Consider the following 25,707-nt stretch of genomic DNA (forward strand, 5'->3'; position numbering starts at 1 on the left):
CGAAGAGTAAAGTTCACCAAGGTTTTAAAGATATAGAGAAAAAATGAAAAGGAAAATGGAGCTTTTCATTCATTTTAGACTGCTGTTGGGCGCTTCGAAAAGATATACTGGATTGTTTACACAATCAAAAATGTACTGAGTTGCAAATCAGAAAAAGGTTTAGTGTATGCTATTGTACGTATATTAGATAAAAAAGTATGTATCGTTAAAAGTTTGTAAATAAAATAATAATTTTCAGCCTACTCCTTTTTATTTTAACGTAATTACTCATTTTATGATTATCGCAGTTGTGAAGAAACTTAGGATATCATTTTCGGATTCAGCACACCCAAAAATGTAAATATTACATCGCAAAATCTAAAGAGTGGTTAGATGAATGTTTTCAGACCTGTGTATTACAAGACTTTTTAAGAATATTAAATTCATAATCTATATGAAAGATAGACAAAGCTTGTTCGTAATTATTAACTATACTTCATATATAATTCATATTACTATTACAATATTACTTATTACTATACTTAATGTACAATATTTAGTGATACTTAGCAGCTTTAATATATTTATGTTAATTTTGTTCTTGAGACAACTGTATAATACCTTAATTTATTTATTAGCAGATATTGAAAGTAATATTCTACCATAATGCCGAATTTTATGAAATATTTTTTCAGCTAATTCCGGATAATGTTTTATATTGCATTAATTTTATTTCTACACTTGACTGCCATTTCTACACTTACGCCAGCGTTATTGTAGGTTCCATGAGGCCATTAAAAACCCATTTATTTTAAGGATAATCAAATACCTGTCTACATAAAAAAGGCATTTTCTTACGGCTTGTGTCTCAAGATACTATCAGCTATTATTCATTCTCTGTATCTGTTCCAATGCCCTTATAACCTTATCAAGTATTACCTTGACTTTCCTAATATGGCTGATGGTAATATATTGGGGTTACATATTAAGAAAACTAATATATTGAGGTTAAATTTAATATTGAAATTTTAATTTACAATTATAATGTTTGGAATGAAAATATTGACACATTATGTCATTTCTGTTTATAGTGACTTCTATTCCGGGTATATTTTTAACAGATTTCCTTCCCTAATACTATGTTCCCTAATATAAATGTATGAGGGTGTACCGTTCGCAAAATGTCGCGAAATGAATTTGGTTAATGAAAATATTGAATACTGATTAAAACTACCGGCCACTTTTATCAATCCTCGATTAAAATATATATTATATTAAACATTGAAGATAATATCTCGGCACTGACTGTTCATTATTTTGTTACGATTTATATATCATACAAACGTAGGTATTTTTAGACAGGTTCGTTGATTCGATAACGTAAAAATAAAGTAAAAAATAATGACATTGTTGTTAAGACGTGTTAAATAGGATATAAATATGTGCTAATGAATCATATTCTAAAATTTATCAAAAATAGGGTTGAAATATGTAATGATTGTTTATGGTAAACCATATTTCGTAAATATTTATCACATTTGTTATTATCTAGTCACACACATAGCGCGCAAGAATTTTCTTTATTTTAATTATTAACAATACTAAAGGAAAGACTTAGGTCACAGAAATCAAATCAATCTACCGTCTACATGACAGGAGTTTACTGAGGATCCCTTCCCAGACTGGCATACCGAGAAATAAGCCTGCTGATAGTGCGGCTATATAGGCAGCATCATCCCTCCCCCTCACAAATGTTTGTATAATAATTAACCTTAACCAATTCGTGTCGTGTTTCACCAAAAACGAGGTACATCGTCGTTGGACCCAGGAGTCCAACCACAACAAGCTCTTTGAAATTAAAACTAATATTTTCTCCTCTCTTCACGTTCCCGTCCCTCGTCGTCATACTGTAGCTCTGAATAGACTGAGATTTGGTCACTGTCGTCACTTTATTATTTCGAGCTCGCCTGCTTACTGTGAGTTTTGTCACTTTGTCCTTAGTTCAGTCTACCACATACTGGACGACTGTCCACGACTCCCCAAGCTTAGAGCTATGTATGCAAAATTATCAAAATAACATTCAATATGATGCCATTTGACAGCCACGATATTGTTATCAGAACTGGCGATGAGTGCGCGAGGAGGTTTCAATAAACGACCATCGACGAAGTGGCAATAGTTATTCTGGGAGACATTTTTCCTCTCCATTTTTCACCTCTTCATTCGACGAAAATTTCTTCCCAGTGAGCATTCTTTTGAGATCTGTGAACAGTAAATAGTCGCTGGGGCCCAGATCTGGAGAATACGATGGATGAGGAAGCAATTCGAAGCCCAATTCATGGATTTTTGCCATCATTTTCACTGACTTGTGATACGGTTCATTGTATTGGTGAAGCAGCACTTTCTTTTTCTTCAAATGCAGCCGTTTTTCGGCGATTTCGTCCTTCAAACGGTTCAATAAAGCTATGTAATAGTCTGTTGATAGTCCTTCTTTTTTCAAGGTAGTCAATGAAAATTATTCGATGCGCATCCCAAAATACAGACGCTATAACCTGGCCAGCCGACTGTTGGGTTTTCCCACGCTTTGCAGCGGGTTCATCGTGTGCAGTTCACTCAGATGACTGTCGATTGGACTGCGGAGTGAAGCGATGGCGCCATGTTTCATCCATTATCACATATCGATACAAAAACTCGGGTTTATTAAGCTTCATCATGTTTCAAACCCTGCTCCTAATGATCAACTCGTCGTTGTTTTTGGTCAAAAATGAGCTCGTGCGGCACCCACTTTGCACAGAGCTTTCTCAAACAATATTCGTGAAAGATATGATATGAATGTTCAGTTGATATATTTAGAGTATCTGCTATTTTATTCAATTTCAATTTACGGTCATTCAAAATTATTTTGATTTTTTAAATGTTTTCGTCGGTAACAACCTTTTTTGGGCGTCCACTGCGTTCACTGTCTTCATTGCTCATTTCACCAAGCTTAGCATATCATAGCATATCATTCCATGATGGTTCATTTTCCTGGGACAGTATACGGAAACTCGGCATCAAAGAAAACAGTTTCAAGCACTTTTCCGGCTGAGGGACGGGTTTTTGCTTTAACTGGCTTTGACAATCATTTTGACTGTCGACATACGAAGATATCTCGAGCTCAGTCATGGCTGTACAGCGGACAGAACTAAGCAGAGCTGCTACCCACACCGGTTTACCCTCTTCTCATAAACCAATGAACACTCGAGCATCCAATCCTCTATATTGGAATTACGTGTTAAACTAAATAGCAAAATTACTGTTTATATTTAATTCCCCCTCGTATATGCCGTTGTTTTAATTTCTCGTTGTAGCTTGTTTCGGGCATCAAAAAAACATTTATTTCAAGTCCAATCAGATCTATGGACTATATAAAACATACTGTCTGACATCATATCTCTCAGGGTAGAGGGTCATACATTATTCATTGTCTGATCTTTCGCTTTCGCAGCCTCATAATATATGATGCCTCGTTTTATTGGTTATGCATATTTTTTTCGAATGGGCTCCTTTAAACTTTATGTATACGTACGGCGTTTAAATAAGTAATAAACTATGGTTATTAACAAATTTACGTGAATATAAACAGTTATTTTTAAATTATATAAATAATACTAAATTGGTCTTGTTTCATTAAAGTATCGATGGATTTATTAATTGTCCTCTAGCCTGGTGTTATATTTTGAATGCTCTACTTTTGTAAATCTGTTTAAAATGAGTTCTAATTTCTTAGATTTTTATATGTAATCTTTTTTTGGATGTACTAAATCCGAAAATACTTCCTTTTTTATCATAGAACGACACATTTCTTGACAATTGGCTGGAAAGTCATATTATTAATACTTGGAAAGAGAATATACTTGAAAAATAGAATTTTATTTACAAATAATTAACGATATACGGCCACAAGACAATATTTTAGTGTTTGTAAGGCTTTTTCCTGCTTCCAGCAAGGGTCTTTTTTGTACATTTTTGCGTGTGAAAGAATCTAGAAGGTCTTTCTGAAACATCCAACAATAGTCTGATTTCATTGAAACACTCCATTTTCCTTGGTAATTCTTTTTTCTCTTTAATATTCTACTTAAATTGATCACCTTGATCTGCATCTTCCAATTTTTCCGGGAAGTAGTTGAGGTGGGAATGATTAAAAATTACTTTTAATATGATTGTACCTACTCGACTCCAGTCTGTAACAGTCATAATCGTATGTTGTCTAGCCCATTGGAGCCGTTCTATTTTCATGCACTCTGTTAAGCGCGTTTTTTTAAAGGCCGTCGACTTATTAGATTCTCTTCAACCAATAACCTCAGCACTTTATTTTCGGAAATATTTACACCCTGGTCGTTTATTATCGTAGTCAAGTGAGCAACGCTCTTTTTACGATTTTCGAGGTAGATGTTTCTGGTTTTTCGATTGGTTCTAGGTGCCGTGATTTTTTCTCCGCCACATTTGCCATTATCAATTTTAATTTTAATTCGATTAACGATAAACTGGGGTTTTAAGCAGCAATAGCTGATATCCCTCTCTGGGAATATGTGGAGTGCGATACCAACGTTCGTATCTATCTACATTTTCTTGGAGACGTATCCAAACCTTACCCATCTTGAAAAGTTGAAAATTTGATAAGTAAATAAAATATAGCAATAAAACAGAATTGTAATTTGTCCTTTCGATTTCTTGTTAGTTCGATTCCATTTTTATTTTCTAAATAATGTCCTATTAGTAATTTAAATTCTATGCCACAATAACTACTGAATCCCATTGAATTCTTTTATTGCCAATCTTAGATGCTGAATTCCATTTCGACATTATTTTAATATTACCGAACATTCTGTGTTTCCGCAATAGTTGTATTTTATTGAGGATATCAACTGCTAGGTACTAGTACAATGTTTTAGATATTGTTAAAAAATATTGAACAAAATTTTACCAAACGAAACCTTTAAGAATGATGTCCTAGTATATCCCAAACCCTTCAAAAACCCGTGTTTTTTTTTTCATTATTCAAACATACCCCATATTTTAATTTCCATTTTCCTCTTTGAAGATCACTAACTATGTGAAAAATATTTACTTAGTTTATGTTTTACCATTTGATCATTGGTTTTAGACAGCATAAACATGAGCAAAATAAAGAAAAATTTATGATTATTTGTATTATTTTAACGAAAAGTTTAAAATGGTATATTCTCTTAGAATATTTGCACATGTAATTTCAGAATTATTAAAATTTTGTTAGTTTACATGCTAAATTGTAAAAATATCATGGGCGAAAAAGTACGTTATTGGAAAACAATTTTTTGTTTTTACGATTTTCGAGTTAGATGTTTCTGATCTTTCGATTGGTACTAGGTGTGGTGATTTTTTCTCCGCCATATTTGCCATTATCAATTTATCATCGATTTATCAATCGATTAACGATAAACTGGGGTTTTAACCAGAAATAGCTGATATCTCTCTCTGGGAATATGTGGAGTGCGATACCAACGTTCGTATCTATCTACATTTTCTTGGAGACGTATCCAAACCTTACTCATCTTGAAAAGTTGAAAATTTGATAAGTAAATAAAATATAGCAATAAAACAGAATTGTAATTTGTCCTTTCGATTTTTTGTTAGTTCGATTCCATTTTTATTTTCTAAATAATGTCCTATTAGTAATTTAAATTCTATGACACAATAACTACTGAATCCCATTGAATTCCTTTATTGCCGATCTTAGGGGCTGGTTTCCATTTCGACATTATTTTGATATTACCGAACATTCTGTGTTTCCACAATAGTTATATTTTATTTAGGACATGAACTGTTAGGTACTAGTAAAATGTTTTAGATATTGTTAAGAATTATTGAACAAAATTTTACCAAACGAAACCTTTAATAATAATGTCCTAGTATATCCTAAACCCTTCAAAAACCCTTGTTTTTTTTTTCATTATTCAAACATACCACATATTTTAATTTCCATTTTCATGGTTGAAGATCACTAACTAACTGAAAAATATTTAGTTAGTTTATGTTTTATCATTTGTTCATTGGTTTAGGAAAGCATAAACATGAGGAAAAATAAAGAAAAATTTATGATTATTTGAATTATTTTAACGAAAAATTTAAAATGGTATATTCTTTTAGAATATTTGCACATGTAATTTTAGAATTATTAAAATTTTGTTAGTTTATATGTTAAATTGTAATAATATCATGGGCGAAAAAGTACGTTATTGGAAAACCATTTTTTGTTTTTACGATTTTCGAGGTAGATGTTTCTGATCTTTCCATTGGTACTAGGTGTGGTGATTTTTTCTCCGCCAAATTTGCCATTATCAATTTTAATTTCAATTCGATTAATGATAAACTGGAGTTTTAACTAGCAATAGCTGATATCTCTCTCTGGGAATATGTGGAGTACGATACCAACGTTCGTATCTATCTACATTTTCTTGGGGACGTATCCAAACCTTACCTATCTTGAAAAGTTGAAAATTTGATAAGTAAATAAAATACAACAATGAAACAGAATTAAATGTAAATTCGTAGAGAAAACATTTCAAAAATATATTTTAGACACAATAGTCGGTTAAAGATAATAGAACTATAATATCTAGATAACACAACAATACTGTAAAGGGCGCATTTAGCCACATACAGGCACAAAGAATAATAAAAAGGGCATCATTTATTCAAACGGATATAATAAAATATTAATTACATAAATACGAGTACTGTATCTAATAATTTGGCCATCGACTTTCGATTTTTTGTTAGTTCGATTACATTTTTATTTTCTAAATATTGTCCTATTGGTAGTTGAAATTATTTGACACAATAACTATTAAATCCCATTGAATTCCCTTATTGCCGACATTAGGTGCTGGATTCCATTTCGACATTATTTTGATATTACCGAACATTCATTAAACATTGTAATACCAATCTTTATTCAGTTCGCTTCTGTGTTTCCGCAATAATTGCATTTTATTGAGGACATGAACTGTTAGGTTCTACAGTGTTGTTTTAGATATTGTTAAAAACTGTTGAACACAATTTTATCAAACGAAACCTTTAAAAATAATGTCCTAGTATATCCCAAACTCTTTAAAAAGCCGTGTTTTTTTTTTAAAGATTCAAACATAACCCTTATTTTAATTTCCATTTTCATGGTGAAGTTCACTAACTAACAAAAAAATATTTACATAGTTTATGTTTTATCGTTTGTTCATTGATTTAGGAAAGCATATACAGGAGGAAAAATAAACAAACATTTATTTGCACATGTAATTTTAGAACTATTAAAATTTTGTTAGTTTACATGTTAAATTGTAAAAATATCATGGGCGAATAAGTATATTGGAAAACCATTTTTTGTTTTGTTATTAAACATAAAAATTATCAAAAGATTTAAAGCTTTAAATGAGGTGTTTTGTCTCAATGCTCAATTCCTTATGATGCAGAAATTAAGAATATTATTATTATTAGAGTTATTTTGCCAATTGTCTTTTCTATATAACAACTTTTTTTGGATTTAAAAATAGAATCATGCAATTTTTATAGGCGTCTTTTATAGTTAGTAAATTAGTAAGTTAGTAAGTTGTTTTATTTCACTGAGAGCTCTGTGTAGATTGGTATTAGAAGATGGAGGGTGCTGCCTTTGCAAAATACGGTAGATGTATAAAAATTGTTATAACGGGCAATTCTTTTCTGGTTCTATGACGTACACAGCATCGCCTTTTTTAACATTAATCCTGGCTCTACAAATGCTTGTGATACCTCACCATTACCTCTTTGCGGTCTTTGACACTTTTGATTGTGATATATTGTCAGAATTATTATCACACAATTGAATTCTACTTCTCACGATTTTCCTCAACTTAAAGACACATATCTCCTTTCTGCAGTCATCTTAGTTGAAATAGTTCGAAACAGTTTAAATAGTTTGCAGTCAGTGCCTAGCTCCATAGGAATATTTTTCTTATCTAGAATTTTTCAAGTCATTCACCAGATTTTTCTTCATTGTATTATCAGAACGTTTCGCACAACAAATCTACTATAATGAAGGTGATGTAATTATCTCGTGTTCCCGATATTAGCAAAGCAACTTCACCACGAACAAAACAAATCTTGAACAGCATTGTTCTCTTAGTCATAATAATATTGCAACAGTTTTGATATTTATACGTTCATACATAAGTGGTGCTTGAAGTGCTATTTCTTAACACAAATTAATTATTACTGTCGAACACCTTACAACCAACCAAACAACATTTATAAGAACTTTGACAAAAATTGACCAGTATCCTATGATTAATGCCATTATTTTATCCAGAAGAAATATTTTTTAAATTAAGTTTAAATTTAAGTGTTTCAAGCAAGCCAGCACTGCAGTCAGGTGGTTTCTCATTGAGGCAGTTTTAAATAATTTTTCTGGAGACGTTTGAAGAAGGAATAGTCAGAAGGTGTTATATTTAGAATAGACAACTAGCCAAATGGCAACACCAACCAAGAAAGTATTGGATAACTGGAATTTGCCATTATAGAAGACTTGTAACTTATATACACTCGAAGTAATACTTGAAGTTTCACATTTAATAGAATTTATTTATTAATAGTCTTTTAAAACCCAAATTTTCTCCATCTTGTAGAATATCTTATAACCAAGAGCAGATGGTAATAAGTTGATTAACGTCCAATATCTAATAAAGATTATTTCGTTGTTTAAACTGTTTTATTTAGACGAAACTTTCTACGTTTCTTATGTGTTTTATTTTGTTCTATATTTTTTACACATTGAGAATTTGATAGTCTAAAATATTGGGCTCTATTTTACAGCTTCATTCCTCGTGGACATTTTACCCGTCACTAAATCTCCTAACATAAAATATAACGAATACGGCCGATTAGGTTATCAACATATTTTTAAAAGAAAATAAAAGGCACAGTACCAAAACTTCCATGAATTTATTCGAACGGGACGTTATTTGAACACGAGCGTTTCTAAACTCTTTTAATTTATTCGATGTTTAAAATACCCTGAAATTTTGCTAAAAACAACCCGATGTGTAACTTTTTGTTTCAATTAGGCCCAATTTGATTTACGGGCCTTATAAAATGAATTTGTTGGCACCAAGTTAAATGCTTCCGAACTGAAATAGTGCGCAAATAAAATCAAATGAAAATTATAGCGGGTTAATGATGATACAAAATTATATAATCATATATATATATATATATATATATATATATATATATATATATATATATATATATATATATATATATGTATGTATATATATATATATATATATATATATATATATATATATATATGTATGTATATATATATATATATATATATATATATATATATATATATATATAAAATTGTCACAATGTTCCCGCATCATCTCTGAGTACTAGTTCATTTTGGCTGTGACACACAATACATTTTCTACTCTATATAAAATTATTAAACAAAAATATTTTTATCAAATATAATTTATTTCAACATTATAGTACATCCTATGCATTTAGTATCGAAGGGCTTAAAACTACGTTTAATTGTACAGTTATAATAATTTGTAGGTTAGGGTTGTGTTATATTATATATACATTGAACTATTTTCTACGCCACCTATGAGTTAGAGCTTTAGGCGAGTTTTTCATGTAGTGGTATCTCCTGGAGCCCTATCCACCTAATTAACAATTACCTATCCAAATAATATATTTTAGGTTTATTAAAGAGCATATAGTAAATCAAAGAGTAATTATGCTTAGTTCTTTTTTCCTTCGATAGAGTCTTGTATATCTCCTTTCTTGACAAAACTAAATTTAATCACTGACTTCTCCCTAACGTATTATGCAAAACAGTTAATATTCTTTCTATCCCTACATATTTTAACCAGTTGCTCATGTATATTCTGAACAATTACACACATATCTGTGAATATAAATCTTAGACACTCTACAATAAGATTTCCTACATTTATCGTATATTAATTATATACTCATCCTTAAATGTTTACACTCTCATCATACTGTCCACGATTCCATCATTTGTCAATTTCTTCTTCAATGTATCTAATCGAATTCATCCAAACCCAAGATCCATTAACTGTTCCTGTTTCCAGCATGAAAAACAACATATCTTCAAAGAATTTTTAATAAATATTATGACTAATAAATTCTAATCAACGTTTACCATTTTCCATCAACTTTTGTTCTCTTAACACTATTTTTGATATCATCTCGACATCAGTGAACGTTGGGTATATTGGTCCCATTTCGAAATATTTATATTTCATAGAAACACACAAATTGAAATAATAATAGATTTTAATATATGCTCTTAAAAATTGTATTCTTTTAAAAGCAATATATAGAAGTTCCATTAGACCTCTTCGTTGGTTATCTTTACACCATTTATGTCCTATATTACCCAACAGTGTACATTCCTCAAAGTGCTGCATATCTTTAGCTTTCTGTAGGTGCTTTTTAGACTAACAATTTTCTCTGAAATAATTGTATTAAATTATGTTTATATTGAAAAAAATAGTCACTGGTTTTATATATTTGATGTAATTGATCTCTGATAGGGTTAACATCAAGCTGATCTTGAACCGTCACCCGCTTCGTATGAGGACGGTTTATTTTCTTTCTATCCATTATTATATTTTTCATTTTTTGAGGTATTTCAGTGTCTTTGTCTAATAAGTGTGTATGTCTAATATTCTGTGCAGCTGCAATACGCTAAAATATGTTAAATAAAAAAAGCAGCAACGTACAACAGTAAAAATGTTTACCATTCCAACGAATTTTACTGGCAAGAGGGAACCATTATCTCATTCCTGTTCGAAGTAACTGATTAGAGACGCAATCTGTTCGGTCTAGCTTAGGCACTTTCATTCAGAGTAACAATAAGTAGCGAATTAGAGAAATTTATCCAAACAAACAAAACGTTAAAACAACGTTTGCTGGTTTATAATCTGTAGTTATCATAATTAATATTTTGAAGAATTTTGCACATTTTTGACAACCGGGCGGCTTTTGCGGGCTGGTTCGGTTATATGTTCAAATGTATCAGACAGCATTGTGTCTCTTTCTAACTAGAATAGAATAAGAAGGCAAATATTATCTGATTTTAAAAATAATTTACATACTGCAGCAGGCGATACGTTAAACATGTTGATGACGCGAGTTCACTGCTATTTTGAATAGACTATATATTGTGTTATCTGCACTGCTATTTTCTACTGTTTGACCAGCGTTATGTGGCTTAATAGATTATTATAATTAATATATCATTATCATATATTATATCATATCATATTATTATATTAATATTATTATAATAATATATTTATTAATATATACTAATTTTTATATCAATTGCTAGATACGTACTTTTTCGAAATATAAAATGTATTACGAAGCATCTTTCTCAAGATTCAAACTTATTACTGCTAAAGTTTCGTAAGGCAGTGCTTACTACTGCAAAATATTTTTAATAAAGTAACGGCTTGATATATCGTTTGGTGAGTGAGAATATATTAGAAAATGTAGCAGGAAAAATTGATTCTGAATAATTATTGCTCAAGATATTTTCCAGTCTGTCCTTCAAACATATGTTTATATACTTTTTCTATTTATCCATAGAGTATACAAAAAAAATTTGAGATTTTCTTTGTAAATATATATTTTATTCATTATATTTTTATTATATATTTATAATCTACAATTTGACAACAGTCGATAGTAAAAAGTAGTAAATTACTAAACAATCGATAGTCGATTTTAATCCATAGTTCCCAACACTACTTATAATAAGTGATTGCGTCGTTACGATCTCGTTCCGTCCGTTGCTGCATCAACATTTTCATTATATCAGCTCAAACATCTGTTCTGTTAAAATAATCATCAATTTTGTATTGATGAAGCTGTTTTCGACTTTCAGTTTGTATTTTTAGATTTTAATATAATCTGGAATAACTCTACCATGTATAAACTGGCTGTTAATAACAATCTATACTGATCTAAACAAAAGTCTTATATTGGAAAAATATCAGTCGTCGCATAAAATCAAGATAAACACAAACTTTAGTTATTGATAATTATCAGTTTTCATTTGTTCCAGGTATGCTATGCCATTTGTCATATGATGGGTATGTCTTCAGCATGCTCCAACCCCATTCTTTACGGCTGTCTAAACGAGAACTTCTGGAAGGAGTTCAAGGACATTCTGTGTATCGAAAAACGCACTGATGACGTCGTCGGAACATCACAAAAGGTCTCAGTTCGACGCAAATCACAAAAACACCGCTCCAAGCCTGACCTGGTCACTGCAGCAACCGATTACCAACAATGTAACACAGTGAGCACCGATATGACTGTACTGACGAAGTGTTAGCGATTAATGAACATTGCGTCCCGAAAAAATGGCAACGCAGTGAAACGTAATGATGTGATCAATTCAGTTCTGTAAAGTGTTCTGGGTGTTGGGTGATATAAGGATCAGGCAAGTGAAGAAGTTAAGTTTTTAAGGAGGAACCTACAGTGATGACGTGGTGCTATCTATAAGACGATGTAAAAAATTAATATTTTTATAGCGGTATCGAGCTTTAAAATATAACGAATAAAAAAAAAAGGAAACCACTGTATAGTAGTCCTGAAAGTACCCGTATATAATAGATGTATATCCATCGACTTAGAACTATGTAATATATGTAAATAACTTGGTATATTGACTGAACTGCATGTATCTTCGTAGATATATTGGCTGTGTTTCGAAAGATTAATTTAAAAAAAACAGAAAAAATAAATTAACTTACGAATATATAACGTAAAATTGTACATGTTGTAAAGAAAGCAAAGAAATGTAATTTATCTGCATTTGAAGTTAAATGATTGTTAATAATCTGCATAAAAATACTGAAGAAAGAAATTTCAGAATCATATAATGAAATATAATCGTATCTATAGTGTTTTTAATTAATTTTAATTGTATTTGTATAACGTCATTGTAATCATAGGCTCTTTGCTGTTAGAACTGCATGTTAAGGTGTATTCCCAACTAGCCATGGTCACTAATATTACCTTTGGCAATGTGAATGGTCCTATCACTCTAGATGCTACGGCACTCTACATACATATGAAATATTTTAATCCGATAGTACGTATTTTTTAGATATTTATTATTACTCCTGAATAACAATAAATCTTTCTTTAGTGTTTTGATATGGAGGTAACATTGATGAGCCACAATGTTATTACACCATACGCAGTTTGTTGTTGTATATCTGTAAAACATAACCGTTGCTGTATTAGATGGTATTAGTAGAAATTAAATATATGTAGATCACATATTAGTAATAAAATATAGCTGAATAATATAACTTTAGATGTATTTGTGTCACGTAAATATGGATATAATAATAAAAATAAGGTCGGTAAATTAAGTTATTGTTTAGTAGAAATCGAACACCTATGTGAAATGAATCAAAATCATGTCAATATGGATATTAATGTACTTTTCAATATATGTTTCACTATGATATGTCACAAATTTAACAATTACTGTTTGTATTAAGAAAGTTGTAATAAATAATCACTGAATTGGCTGTTTTATTTTTTTATTCACTACTACCTATAGTCAATTTTTATTTTTGGTATCACAAATTATGATATGAGAACTAATGATACTATATGAGATTCAGAGGAATTTGCTAGAGAATTTGCACCCTTTACAGTGTGTATCCTGTACATAGTTATATAATACATTTGTGCATCAATTTCCATCAATATGTACTTGACGGCCAATGTAAACTGCATTGGAACTATTGTATACAAAAATGAAGAATTAGAAGAATTTATGAATTTATGAGAATATTATGAAACTTTTCGATTTCACAAGAACTTTAACAACAAATATGACGCTATTGTTAGTAAAGATAAAATTGTCTAAGAAGCTTGTAGCATAGTATTGTATGCCTTATTGTAGGTCTTATTTTAATTAATTTCTTATTATTGCGTTGAAAAGAAGCGACAGGAAAAAGGTGTACTCAAATAAATTAAAAATTTGTTTAAGCTTTTGTGAATTGCTAATCGGACCAATGACATATGCTTGAATTGTCCCATTCTTTTGGAATACATTATTATTTCCAGATTCGTTAGAACTATACTCAAATAACTATAGTAGTTTGTTAAATAGAATGAAATAATTTTTGTAACCTTGGACATTTTAGTACTCTTGGTTCTCACTCACAGTCATCAATGTCTTCAAAGAGTCTTCGAGAGATAGTCCACAATCTACACAATATTTTAATTTAAAAACTTTAAAATTATCTCTAAAAATATATATAAATAAGTACTAGGATTGACAGATATTCTTTGTGAAGTGTGTGAAGTGTGAAGCTATTTCATACCATTTTTCGTTCTATTAAATATATTTCACAACCTTAAAAAATAAAAAATTTTTATACACAACAAGCCGCAAAATTTACATCAAAAATGCTCCATGAAGAAGTTGTTTAAATTATATAGTTGATTTCATTCAAGAATTATATGTAAATACGTACAAAAACTGAATGTAAATGGGGATCTTAAAATTAAAACAAAGAAATCCGTTTCAGAAATCTATTTCGATAACAAATGCAGACGTTAAAATGGATTAAAAAAGCCATTGCATTTATATTAATATCCCACTATATTCTATCATATTTATGGTCAATCTATAGCCGAAGCTTGGGAAATGTGTGTACCTCTCTCAATCAGAAAAACATCCAAATGTTTTTAACCAAATCTCACCGTATATCGTCCTGGCCTTGAGTGGTGCAATTCTCCATCCAAATAGTTGATCTCGTCATAGATGTCCGTTCATCTTTCATTAAATTAAGGAGTCCTAACTGTTGTATACAAAAATGAAGCATTAGAAGAATTTGAAAAAAAATATTGATGGGGTAGAATTTAAATTTTAAACCATTTAAAGAAAGGGACTCTCCTGCAGTGTGGACGATTCGGTTTATTCCTTTAGTAATGGCTGTCCACTTTATTCTCCTTCACTGCTGATTCTAAATAATTCAAGAGATACTTCTATTAAATACTTGCCTATATCAACTTAACGTTATGTCATTAATATGTACAATATTAATTAGTTTATCATGTTTGGGTAATACGTTGGTTATAAATACTTTAGTCTTCTTCATTTAATATTAAGCCATATGCAAGCATAACAATATTATGAAACTGTTCGATTGAACAAAAATTTTTTTAACAAATATGACGCTATAGTTAGTGAAGATAAAATTGTCTTAGACGCTTGTAACATAGTATTATATACCTCGTCTTATTTTAATGAATTTCTTATTATAGCGTTTAAAAGACGCGACAGGAAAATGGTGTTCTCAAATAAATTAATTTTTTTAAAGCTTTTGTTAATAGCTAGTCGGGCCAATAACTTGAATGATGCGTGAAGAAGATGAACATGTTTGAAAGATATCCAAAGACGTCAAACAAAGAATATCTTAAGGAACTGATAAAGTTTATATTTTGACTTGTTTCTGCAGAATCTCATCTGCCATCGTCAGGTCCCGTTTCCTTTTGTTCCACTTTCCGAGCTGAAAATTAATATATATATATATATATATATATATATATATATATATAATCTTATTTCACGTGGCCTTTTAATGAGATTAATTAAGCCTATTTAATCCACATTCTTTCTAAATTCTTGAACTTCGAATAACTTTTCTAATAAAGAATTTTAAACATAAAACAATCGTGAACATTATTGCAAACGTAGACAAAAGGAAACATAAAAATGAAAATAAATTAAAAAACAACTGTATCAGTACGTCCACTTAATTAATAACTTAATTAAAAAGTTTGATTTAATTACCGTTCTTTGAAACACATTTAATTCATAAACGGTTTAATGATTCTTCTCGCGAACTTTACGGTACTAAAGCTAATTTAAGACATATTAAAAACCTCGAGGAAAATCCATGTCAAAGAGATGAGATGAAAATAATTAAATAAACTTTTTCCCGTAATATTTACAAGGTTTCGGTAAATATCAACATCTCATTTTTTCGTCATTTCAACCTGTATTTGACAAGCATCAAGGAGGGTTTCATTAAAATATTTTTAATATTAAATGTTTGCTTATTCTATAATATTCTACATTATATTATGACGAAAATATAATTATAAAATAAATTATTAAGTGATTGCATGTATTTTGATCATTTTTTAACTTTAAAAAGGTCTTTCTAACAACCTATATTATTCAAAATAGTTTCCATACTTTTCTACAACTTTTGCCAACGTTTCTGGCAACATGGCAATATCCTCTCGAAAGAACAATGTTGGTTTGTCAGCGTTGCACTCGTTATTTTCGTACCTTTTCAGCTTTTGTAGGCCATTCCCCAGGAATCAACATCAATCTAAGAAAGTAGTAATTAGAGGACGGTATGTCTGGTGAGTATATCGGCTGTGGTAGAACGTTTGGTTAGAGCAGCAACAGTGTATTCTTTATAACTTTATTATTGGGTGACCGAGTGTTGTCTTTCAAGAGGATAACTATACGTCTGACATTATTCAACACTTTCATTCGGTTTTAGCAGCTCGTATTCCACAATGCGACATTACGGAGCAATACCATATGTTTCTAAAACTGTTTGATGGCCTTCAGCAGCAGATTTCTAGGTTAGATTTTATGTCAAGAAATTTAAAATCTAATGAGTTCAATGAGTTGACCAAACAAAAATTTCCAAAAAAAATTCAAATTTATAGTTATAAAATATATTATAATTTACAGTATAGTTTCATAACTAATCACATTCATAACTTCATATCGCTTATTTAAAAAATTTATAGAATTTTTTAAAACGAATCAACATGAAATTTATTATTAACAAATTATTTTTCGGAAATTTTGTCGGGATTAAGTAAAATTCGTTAATTTATTGAATAACGTATTGATAACGCTTCTTGATATATATATATATATATATATATATATATATATATATATTATAGATTTGAAAAAGCTTTTGTTCGTGAGTCTGACATCCTTTACCATTCACTGCGAATATTAATATCAAAAGCCTCAGCGAAAAAACGCGACAGTTGCCCGATAAGAATTAAGAAGAAATAAGTTTTATTTAAATAAAATATAAGCCATAATGTGGGCGAGAATATAATATACCTTAAACATTTTATTTCCATTTACATTAATTTAAATAATATACAATTAAAGGCTCGGAAGAAAATATTTCGATCACTTCAAAACTCCTAATAATTAAGTAAAAGCGATTAAATCCTTAGGAAGTAAAATGGAGACAGCAAAAGTGGAAAAGCCCTTCTGATGACCTGAAAAAGAATTTGTTTTGAAGTAACTACAAAAGTCCATTACCAGTGAAGCTTTTCAATTAGCTTTAATTAGCTAATCATAATGTAAGTGCGCGAAGAGTTTAGGATATCATCGGATCTCGGAATATGAACAAACTTTATTTAATACATGTACTAGAAAGGATTAAATTAAATAATTTAATACCAAAGTGACAAAATAAAAACAAATAGTATAAAATGAATTTATGTATAAAAAAAATCTTTAGAAAAATAGTTTCCTTTGAGGAAAGGTGTTCGTTTCCTAGAGCGCATTTTCTTCTAAAGGGTAACTTCCTATCAGTAGTCAAAATATGGGAGACAAATGAAGAATCAAATAATTGCAAACCATAATATATTCAATAAACAAGAACAAGTATGCGCTATAAGGGAAGACAGAAAGTCGCAAGAGACCAGGTCTTCATTTTCGTCCGTATTTTTTTTAATACAATCCAAAATCACTGTTAACGGTGAACTTTTTAGAATGAAAATAACCAATTACTTTTTATCCAAATTGAACATATATGCTGAAAAAAACTCAAAATAAAATAGAACATAGGAACATTAAATAAATAGATTATAAAATATTAATTACACTGTAATATCTTTGCTCTATATTTGAATTTTGATAATAGTACACGAAGTTCATAAAAGCAAACATGTCCTTTTTATAGTTTAGAACACACAATATACGGTAATATAAATAGGAAACAATGAAAATAAATCAACTTGCACATAATAAAACTAAGTTTATTAAAGCAAACGATGTGACGGGTATACTGAGATACGACCGAGAGATAATGCACGACACTAAATTTTACCGTATAATTTTTCACATTCTGACAAGCCTGTCATAGGCTTTTAATCTCTATTATTTAGCTATATTATTTTCCATGTACATTACCGATAAAAATGAGTCAGCACAAACTGAAAAATTAATTAATTAATACTATTAGTGACATCCTTTTAATTAATTTTAAGCCACAACGAACTTATTTATACGGTAATGGCCATGTTTTATAGAGAAGTTTCTAAGCTTTATAGATTATTACTAGCTGACCCGGCAAACGTTGTTTTGTCAGGTAAATAATTTCTAGGGAATTTCTAGTGTACAATAAAACTAACTAACTTATTGGAATTGTGGAAGGATGTGGTATATGAATGGAAAAGGCATGGAGCGCTGTGAACGATGTGGTAATATAAAAATAACAAAACACCAAACATCAATTTTTTAAATTTATTATAAATTATTTTAAGTAATAATTATTTATATCATTAACTCATTATATAATATTAATCTATTAGTGCTACAGCGTGAAAAACATTTTTTTGAGTCCGTCTTTAGCTAATACAAACAAACCTGGTTTACCCACTCGAGAGCATGCAACGCATATAATTGTCCATGTGAAAAACATGGTGTGCTCAAATCTAAGCCACAAACAGACATTATTTGGCCTTGGGATTTATTAATAGTCATTGCAAATGCCAATCTAATCGGAAATTGAATACGCTTAAATTGAATTGGCATATAATCACCTATTATACCCAGGATATGCCAATTCAATTTAAGCGTATTCAATTTCCGATTAGATTGGCATTAGAAGCCACCGCTTCGATAAAGTTTTTTATTAATTTTTTAATAACTAATCGCGTCCCGTTGCATAGCCGTGGCGGGTTCAAATTACGAAGCAAAATAACTGGAGACTCAACCTTCAATTGTAAGTTACGCGATGGCATGCCTGGCAAATCCAGTGAGTTCAAAACATTATAGCTTCAGTAGCCTCTCAAACTGTATCAATATATTTATATGATACCAAGTCCCCTGGGCAATAACTGTTGTATCTTCAGATTCAAAATGTCAACGTCCACATTTTTTACAGTTAGAATTGCTCTTTCTGCAAGCCACTCGAGATTTATGTAATTCGTGTGTACATCGGGAAATATTTGTCCAATGAGAGCATCTCGCGATTCAATGATTATGCAGAAATGAAATAATTAACTGATCGTGCTAATTACACGTAAAATTAATAATTTTATTCGTTTCCTCGTATATTAATAAAAAAATAATAAAGTTACTTGAGACTATATTTGATATGAGAGTTACACTGAGATAAAAAAAAAAATTTAACTAATACTCCTGATGCATAAACACTAATAATCACCGAAAACTGTGGAGGGAGTGAGAGAAGACTTATTGTTTGAGAGAAATATGAGACCAGCTTCGTTGTCATCTTTACTCCGTGCTGTTTACTGGTTGGAAAGTGACACCGGTAGACACATGGAGGGTATAACTTACCAAGTGATAATAATTGATGTTATCGAGCGGGATAAAAAATGATTAAATTATTAAAATGACTATTAAGAAGCAAGGGTTGGTGATTGAAAAGTGAAAATTTAGGGTTTTATGTATTTTTAATGTCACACAATAAAAAAAAATATCCAAAAAATAAAATAAAAAAATTTGGGTGGGCAGCCCTTACCACTTAGGGGTTTGAAAAATAGTAGTCGTAGATAGTAGCCGATTCTCAGATATACTGAATATGCAAAAAAATTTCACAAGAATCGGTCAAGACGTTTCGGAGGAGTATGGGAACGAACATGACATGAGAATTTTATATATAAGATGATGACATAAGGAATTTTTGATATAACGTTGGTGATAAAGTTATTTCGATTATTGTTAATATATAGCCTTAAATTTGCATATCTGTAGAAATTAAACGAAGGCACTATAGTGCGTTTAGAAGGTGACAGCCCATGGAGTTTTCTAGGTATAAATGTGATGTTATTCGTTTACGCAGTCTAAAGAATTCCCACTTTGAAAGCTAAGATTCTTAAAGCTCATTATCATCATGCACATCATACTTTTCGCATGTAATTTTTCACTATAGAATAAGGAAAACTGGATCATCGAAAATTGTATGGTGTTTATGATGATTTATGTTCATTATATGCTATAGTGAACGCTATTGTTAGAAATGGGTTACTTGTATTCATTCCGGAAGATTCGATGTTAAAGTTAAACCTCGCTCTGATATGTCAATCATTGAAAACGTCGATGAAATTCTTTTAAAAATCGACTGATATATGTTACATGTCGACATAAAAATTATATAATTTTGAACCATTTACATAACACTGGAGATTGGTTAGGAAGACTTAATGTATCCGCTGGATCTTGGGTCGTTCCATTAATGTTTGTTCCGGTCTCTGCAATACTCTTTTAAGTATGTAGTGTACTCATGGCTGAACTGTTTGCCATGTATCGAGCCCTGACACCAGTACAAGATGTGCCGGACAAACGATTAGTTATCGCCTCCGATTCAAGGAGCTCCTTAATGTGCCTCCAACCATATCTACCTGTACACCCGCTAGGAGTGTTTATTCGTGAACTAACGCCTAAATTGGAAAGGAGCGGCAAAACTGTCACCTTTACTCCCTTCTCACTCTGGGGTCATTGAAAATGAAAAACCAGATTACTTAGCCCAGAAGACCGAGGGATCACTTGCTGAAAATTTCCTCTTTTGGACTAGATATATGAAGCACCACTCTCCTAGAATCTTTCGACATCTAGACAAACTCAGGTGGGATCTAACAGAAAACAATAAGCTTTTGGAAAAAGAGTATTATCAATGCTTTAACACCACTAACATCAGCAGTGCAAATTAAGCTTATTCTTGCGCCTCAGAATCGGTCACTCACTCATGAGTTTCTCATTAAGGGAAGAAGTCCACCGCTGTGCGTCGAATATGGTTCATCGCTGTCAAACGAACTCATGCTAATCGAATGCCGAAGATACAACTCGTAAAGACGGTTGGTCAACCGGGGAGAGACGATGGAGCCGTGTCTTAGGCTGGAGAACCTGGACAAGCTGATTCATTTCCTAACCGTAACAGGCTATTACTAGAAATATAATAGTGTGCATCTATGTGATATCACGCATGTTCGTTTAAATTTTTTGTATCTTGTATCCTTGTCGGTGTCATGTGTTAGCGACCATTATACTGTAGCATTCATATATTCATGCATCTGTAGGCTTTTACATATTTTGCTTGTCATCTTGCAACATACTTGTAATAACATTGTATACTTTAAGTAATATTGTAAATGTGTTGTATATCTTCTATATCTGTAAATTGACCCTAAATAGTCCCAGAGGCTGATGGGTCTATAATATACAAATAAATAAATAAATGTCTTAAGTATTTTAAACAAGTTTCAAAAGAGCCATGTGAAGTCACTTCGTTTAGTTTTCGCCAAAATATCTTGATTAAATTTCAAAAAGATTAAATAACTTATGGTTAACAACAACTTAAAATAGTTGCAAAAGCATATCAATCAAAGCAATAGATTTATCATAGATTAGTATTTGACATAAAAAAATTAATCGTTTTGAAAATCATGAATAAAACTGAAATTACCTTTTCCCAAATCCATATTTTTTTCTTTGCAGCTTATCTTACTTAAACTCAGTCACGATCATATAGCAATATGTTATAATAATAAATAATAATATTATTATTGTTGAAGTAAACTAATATTAAAATCATTATATTAATGAAATTATTTAAAAATAAATAGGGTTGTTTTGATATCGAAGTCATTTATGTACATTACCAAAATCATTGATGGATACCAAAATAGATCTGACTGAGGGATGTTTTCAGAAACTGTTTACCTCCCTTGATAATTTGTTAGGTTCTGATTAATTAAAGAAACTTTAAAAGAAACCAACCTTATGATTTCTGTCTGCTCTAATATGTATAGAGATGAAAATACATTTTTTTCTAATAAAAATATTATAAGAAATATCTCAAGAAAATATACTGACCGTTCAAAGGAATAAAAAAGCTATGTTATATAAATTATTTTATAAACGGTCTTTATTTTGTTCGTTTGTAATATTTATGTTTTCTACGTAGTTTATGTAAATTATTGTCCATATGGATATGGATTTCGAGTTGAGTAAAGCTTTCTGAGATATATGCATGTACACCCCGTCCAACAAAACAGCCAATGCACATATTACCGCATCAAATTTAACTTTTGATTTGCAACGTTTTTCAGTTTGTATCCTCTAATTATTATCACTTATTTTTTGAAGAATTTTGTATACTTCTGAAAATATTGCCTCTCAGTACGAAGTAAAATCGAATTCTATGAACAAATTCGGTTACGACTTTCGATCACATAGCATGCTATCTGTTCGTTACTTGGATAAACGGAAAGGAAAAATCTGTTCCAAGGTTTTAAAGTTTTTTAGTGACTAATCCTCCAGCTTACGGTCGGAACATACTGGCTGGCTTTTGATCAACTTAGAAAACATCGCAGAAGACATTCGGTCTTATCCAGCTTGGTTACTGGCGTATCTTGGATCATAAAAATATTAAAAATATATAAATATCAGTATGAGTAATAACAACTGGTGGACCAGAACACCTACAGGGACTCTTAAAGTAATTAATTGAGGATACAGACTATTGCAGCAGTAGTAGGGCCGCCTTGTCGCCTTACTAGCTAGTGCCACTGCCTAGCCGGCAATTTGAGTTTGCTATGTTACGAATTCTCGACCCAACGTCCTTATGTTCAAGTCATATGAAATCACTTAATCACAGCTTACTGCGACAATGAAAACTTGCGTGAAAAATTTGATATTCAAATATAAAAATTTCTATTTAAGCGGATTTACCATGACAATTTTGCTGCCTCGAGGAGTTTGATTTTTGTTTTAGATGCCAAATTGATGGTCCTTCTAAAATTTCTCCTGGCGCTTTGTTTTACTTAGGTTTATTTTACCAAATAATCGATAATGAAGCATATTATTTTAATTAAACGTACAAATTATAGTTTAAAAATATTTTGTATATAATTAATCAATTTGGAACTACTAAACTGTTAAATAATCTTAGAAGATTTGATGTAGGTTTTTAATTAAACATTTTTGTTATTTAATATCATTTTTTATTTATTTCTAATATATCACCAACCAAACAATTTCGGAAATCTCGGAGAGATTTAACTCTACAGATAATCTAAATAATGTTTTTCTAAATTAATTGCGTTAGACGTAACTTATCTAGTTTTATTGACCAATATAAGGCTCAAATTAGGTTTTGCTAAAATAATTACGTCAAGTAGATCACTATAGGGTATTGATGACATTTCTTATCTATTTATACTGGGACAGGAAAGATTGTATCGATGTTTCCCAACAATCTACGAAAGACGAATGACACAAGAACGAAATTTAATTTAGAAGGGGTCAGGGAACCTGTGGAGAATCGACAGAAAGCGGATTGAGTACGACAGAACTCTAATATAAATAAGACCCTCTTCCAGCTTGTCAGTTTAAGATTGATGGAGGTGTAAAAATGTTCATTATATCACGAAGTTTATAATTGAATTAGCTGATTTAATATAGTTAATCCATGTAAGATATGTTGATAGCTAATATATGTCAGAATGTGACTTAATTGTATGACAGATGTTTATATAATCTCTAACTTTTTATAATAAATTACATGATCATGTATTTATTTCTGATCGATTAATATTATAGTTTCAATTTATCCAAGGTATTAGAATTTTTTAAAGATTAACTGAAACTGTAAAATGTAAATAGCAACTAAGAAAATTAGTTTGAATGTGTTGCACACGTCTCCGACAAAAAGACTGATAATAAACTTATAAAAATTTACGTGTTTTGGTATGCTGAAATGGAAAACAATATGAAAAAAATTCAGGATGAATTTTAGGTCCTATACGATATATCACAGTGGGGTCCTTTCATAGATTCATCCAACTTGTCATCATTCACTATTCCTGTATCAAGATTATGATTACAATACAAATAATTGTTATATTTAAGATCGAGATTCCTTCTACTTTATTAAAAGAATGGAGAAAATGATCTGTAAAGCAATCGACAGCTTTACGGTCATTATGAAGAGTTTTCAAGTTTACTGTTTTTAATTTTACAGGTTTGATTTGGAAAAAGTCGGTATTAACTTTGACAGATGGCAATTTAAGCTGTACATTAATTGTCGACATTTTGAGATGTATAATATTCGTTTTTAACATTAACCTTACTTTTTTCAAGGAAAATTATTGAAGGTTTTTTGATTATTTCTATAGAATTTTGTTTTGGGCAAGATAATGATATTTTTTCTTCGGATGCTGGGATGATCATGATGGAGTTGTATTGTAATTGTCTTACGCTGTTTCCGTTATAGAATATAGGCATCATAGGACAATGATCAGATCCAGCATTAATAGTATGGACTACACATTTTTCGTCTACATTTAAATTATTCTTTGAGCATAATATAATTTCTTCAATTTTCATACAATTTTATTGGATATTAAAATAATCATTCATGTTTAATAAAAGGAAAGGATTCTTAATAAACATAATATGGTTTTGAATTGGGATAGTCAAAAGGTAATATAATGTGTATGGTGTGTTCAAGATTAAAGTAATGGCGACATGGAATATGATCAGGCTATTTTTTATCAAAACGTCAGCATGTGCTGTCTCATAGCATTTGATTACATTATCAAGTGGAATTCTCGCCTTGGGATTTATTTGCATAATGATATTATTTAGGTCTGCGATTCTTATTATGCTAAGATGTAGGGTGTCGGTCTCAGCAAAATTGATAGTAGTTTTGCTCTCTAAATTTTCCATTGTTAAGATAAAACGCATTGTAAGCGTCGTCATTGATATTGTTACAGAAAGATTATTCATCATAGCTTGTAAATTATCTTGATTTGTCTTAATTTTTGTTATAGTGTCGTCCAAACATTTAGAAATATTTTTAAGAACCGTTTGCGTTGTCATGGTGTCGTGTTACAGAATTTCCTAATTTGTTCGCAATATTTTAATGAAATTATCATATCTTTCACCATCGCTAGCATCCAATGTTTGTGAATAAATATTTGTCTATAATTCCGACCACATTTATAAGTTCTCGTTTTTGTCTCTTTGTTAAAGTATAATGTTTCAAAAATTGTTCTTGGACAAGGACTTGAACAAGGAAACATTTTTGGGATGATATAGAATATATATGTGTGTGTTCAAAGGGTTTGGATCCAATAGGTGTAGGTTTTTAAATTATTTTATATGGATGTTTTTTGTATTTATTCTTCTGGCATATTTCATATGTTTTTATATAATCTATCACCTCTCGTTCTAGGCTCGGCCAATGATATGTTTGTTTCATATTCTTTATGTTTTCTATGATGCATCTGTGAAATGTCTTTGTCGTATGATATTTTACAATAATTTCTTTTTGTTTATCAATATTGGCTACA

General features: G+C 30.5%; 1 protein-coding gene across 2 annotated transcripts in view; it reads left to right on the forward strand.

The window, feature by feature from the left end:
- The window catches only part of NPFR (Neuropeptide F receptor), a 245,932-nt gene extending 233,371 nt beyond the window's left edge, over positions 1-12,561 (forward strand). For both annotated transcript variants that reach the window (XM_076409734.1, XM_076409733.1), the window contains one exon: positions 12,143-12,561. In XM_076409734.1, the coding sequence (XP_076265849.1) occupies positions 12,143-12,415 (273 nt within the window). In that variant the 3' untranslated portion in view covers positions 12,416-12,561. The remainder of the gene's footprint in view (positions 1-12,142) is intronic.
- The last annotated feature ends 13,146 nt before the right edge of the window (positions 12,562-25,707 follow it).

The sequence above is a fragment of the Rhynchophorus ferrugineus genome, unplaced genomic scaffold (assembly GCF_030347505.1).
Source record: "Rhynchophorus ferrugineus isolate W39M unplaced genomic scaffold, kcgeb_rfMv2 rfM7, whole genome shotgun sequence".
Taxonomy (NCBI): Eukaryota; Metazoa; Arthropoda; class Insecta; order Coleoptera; family Curculionidae; genus Rhynchophorus; species Rhynchophorus ferrugineus.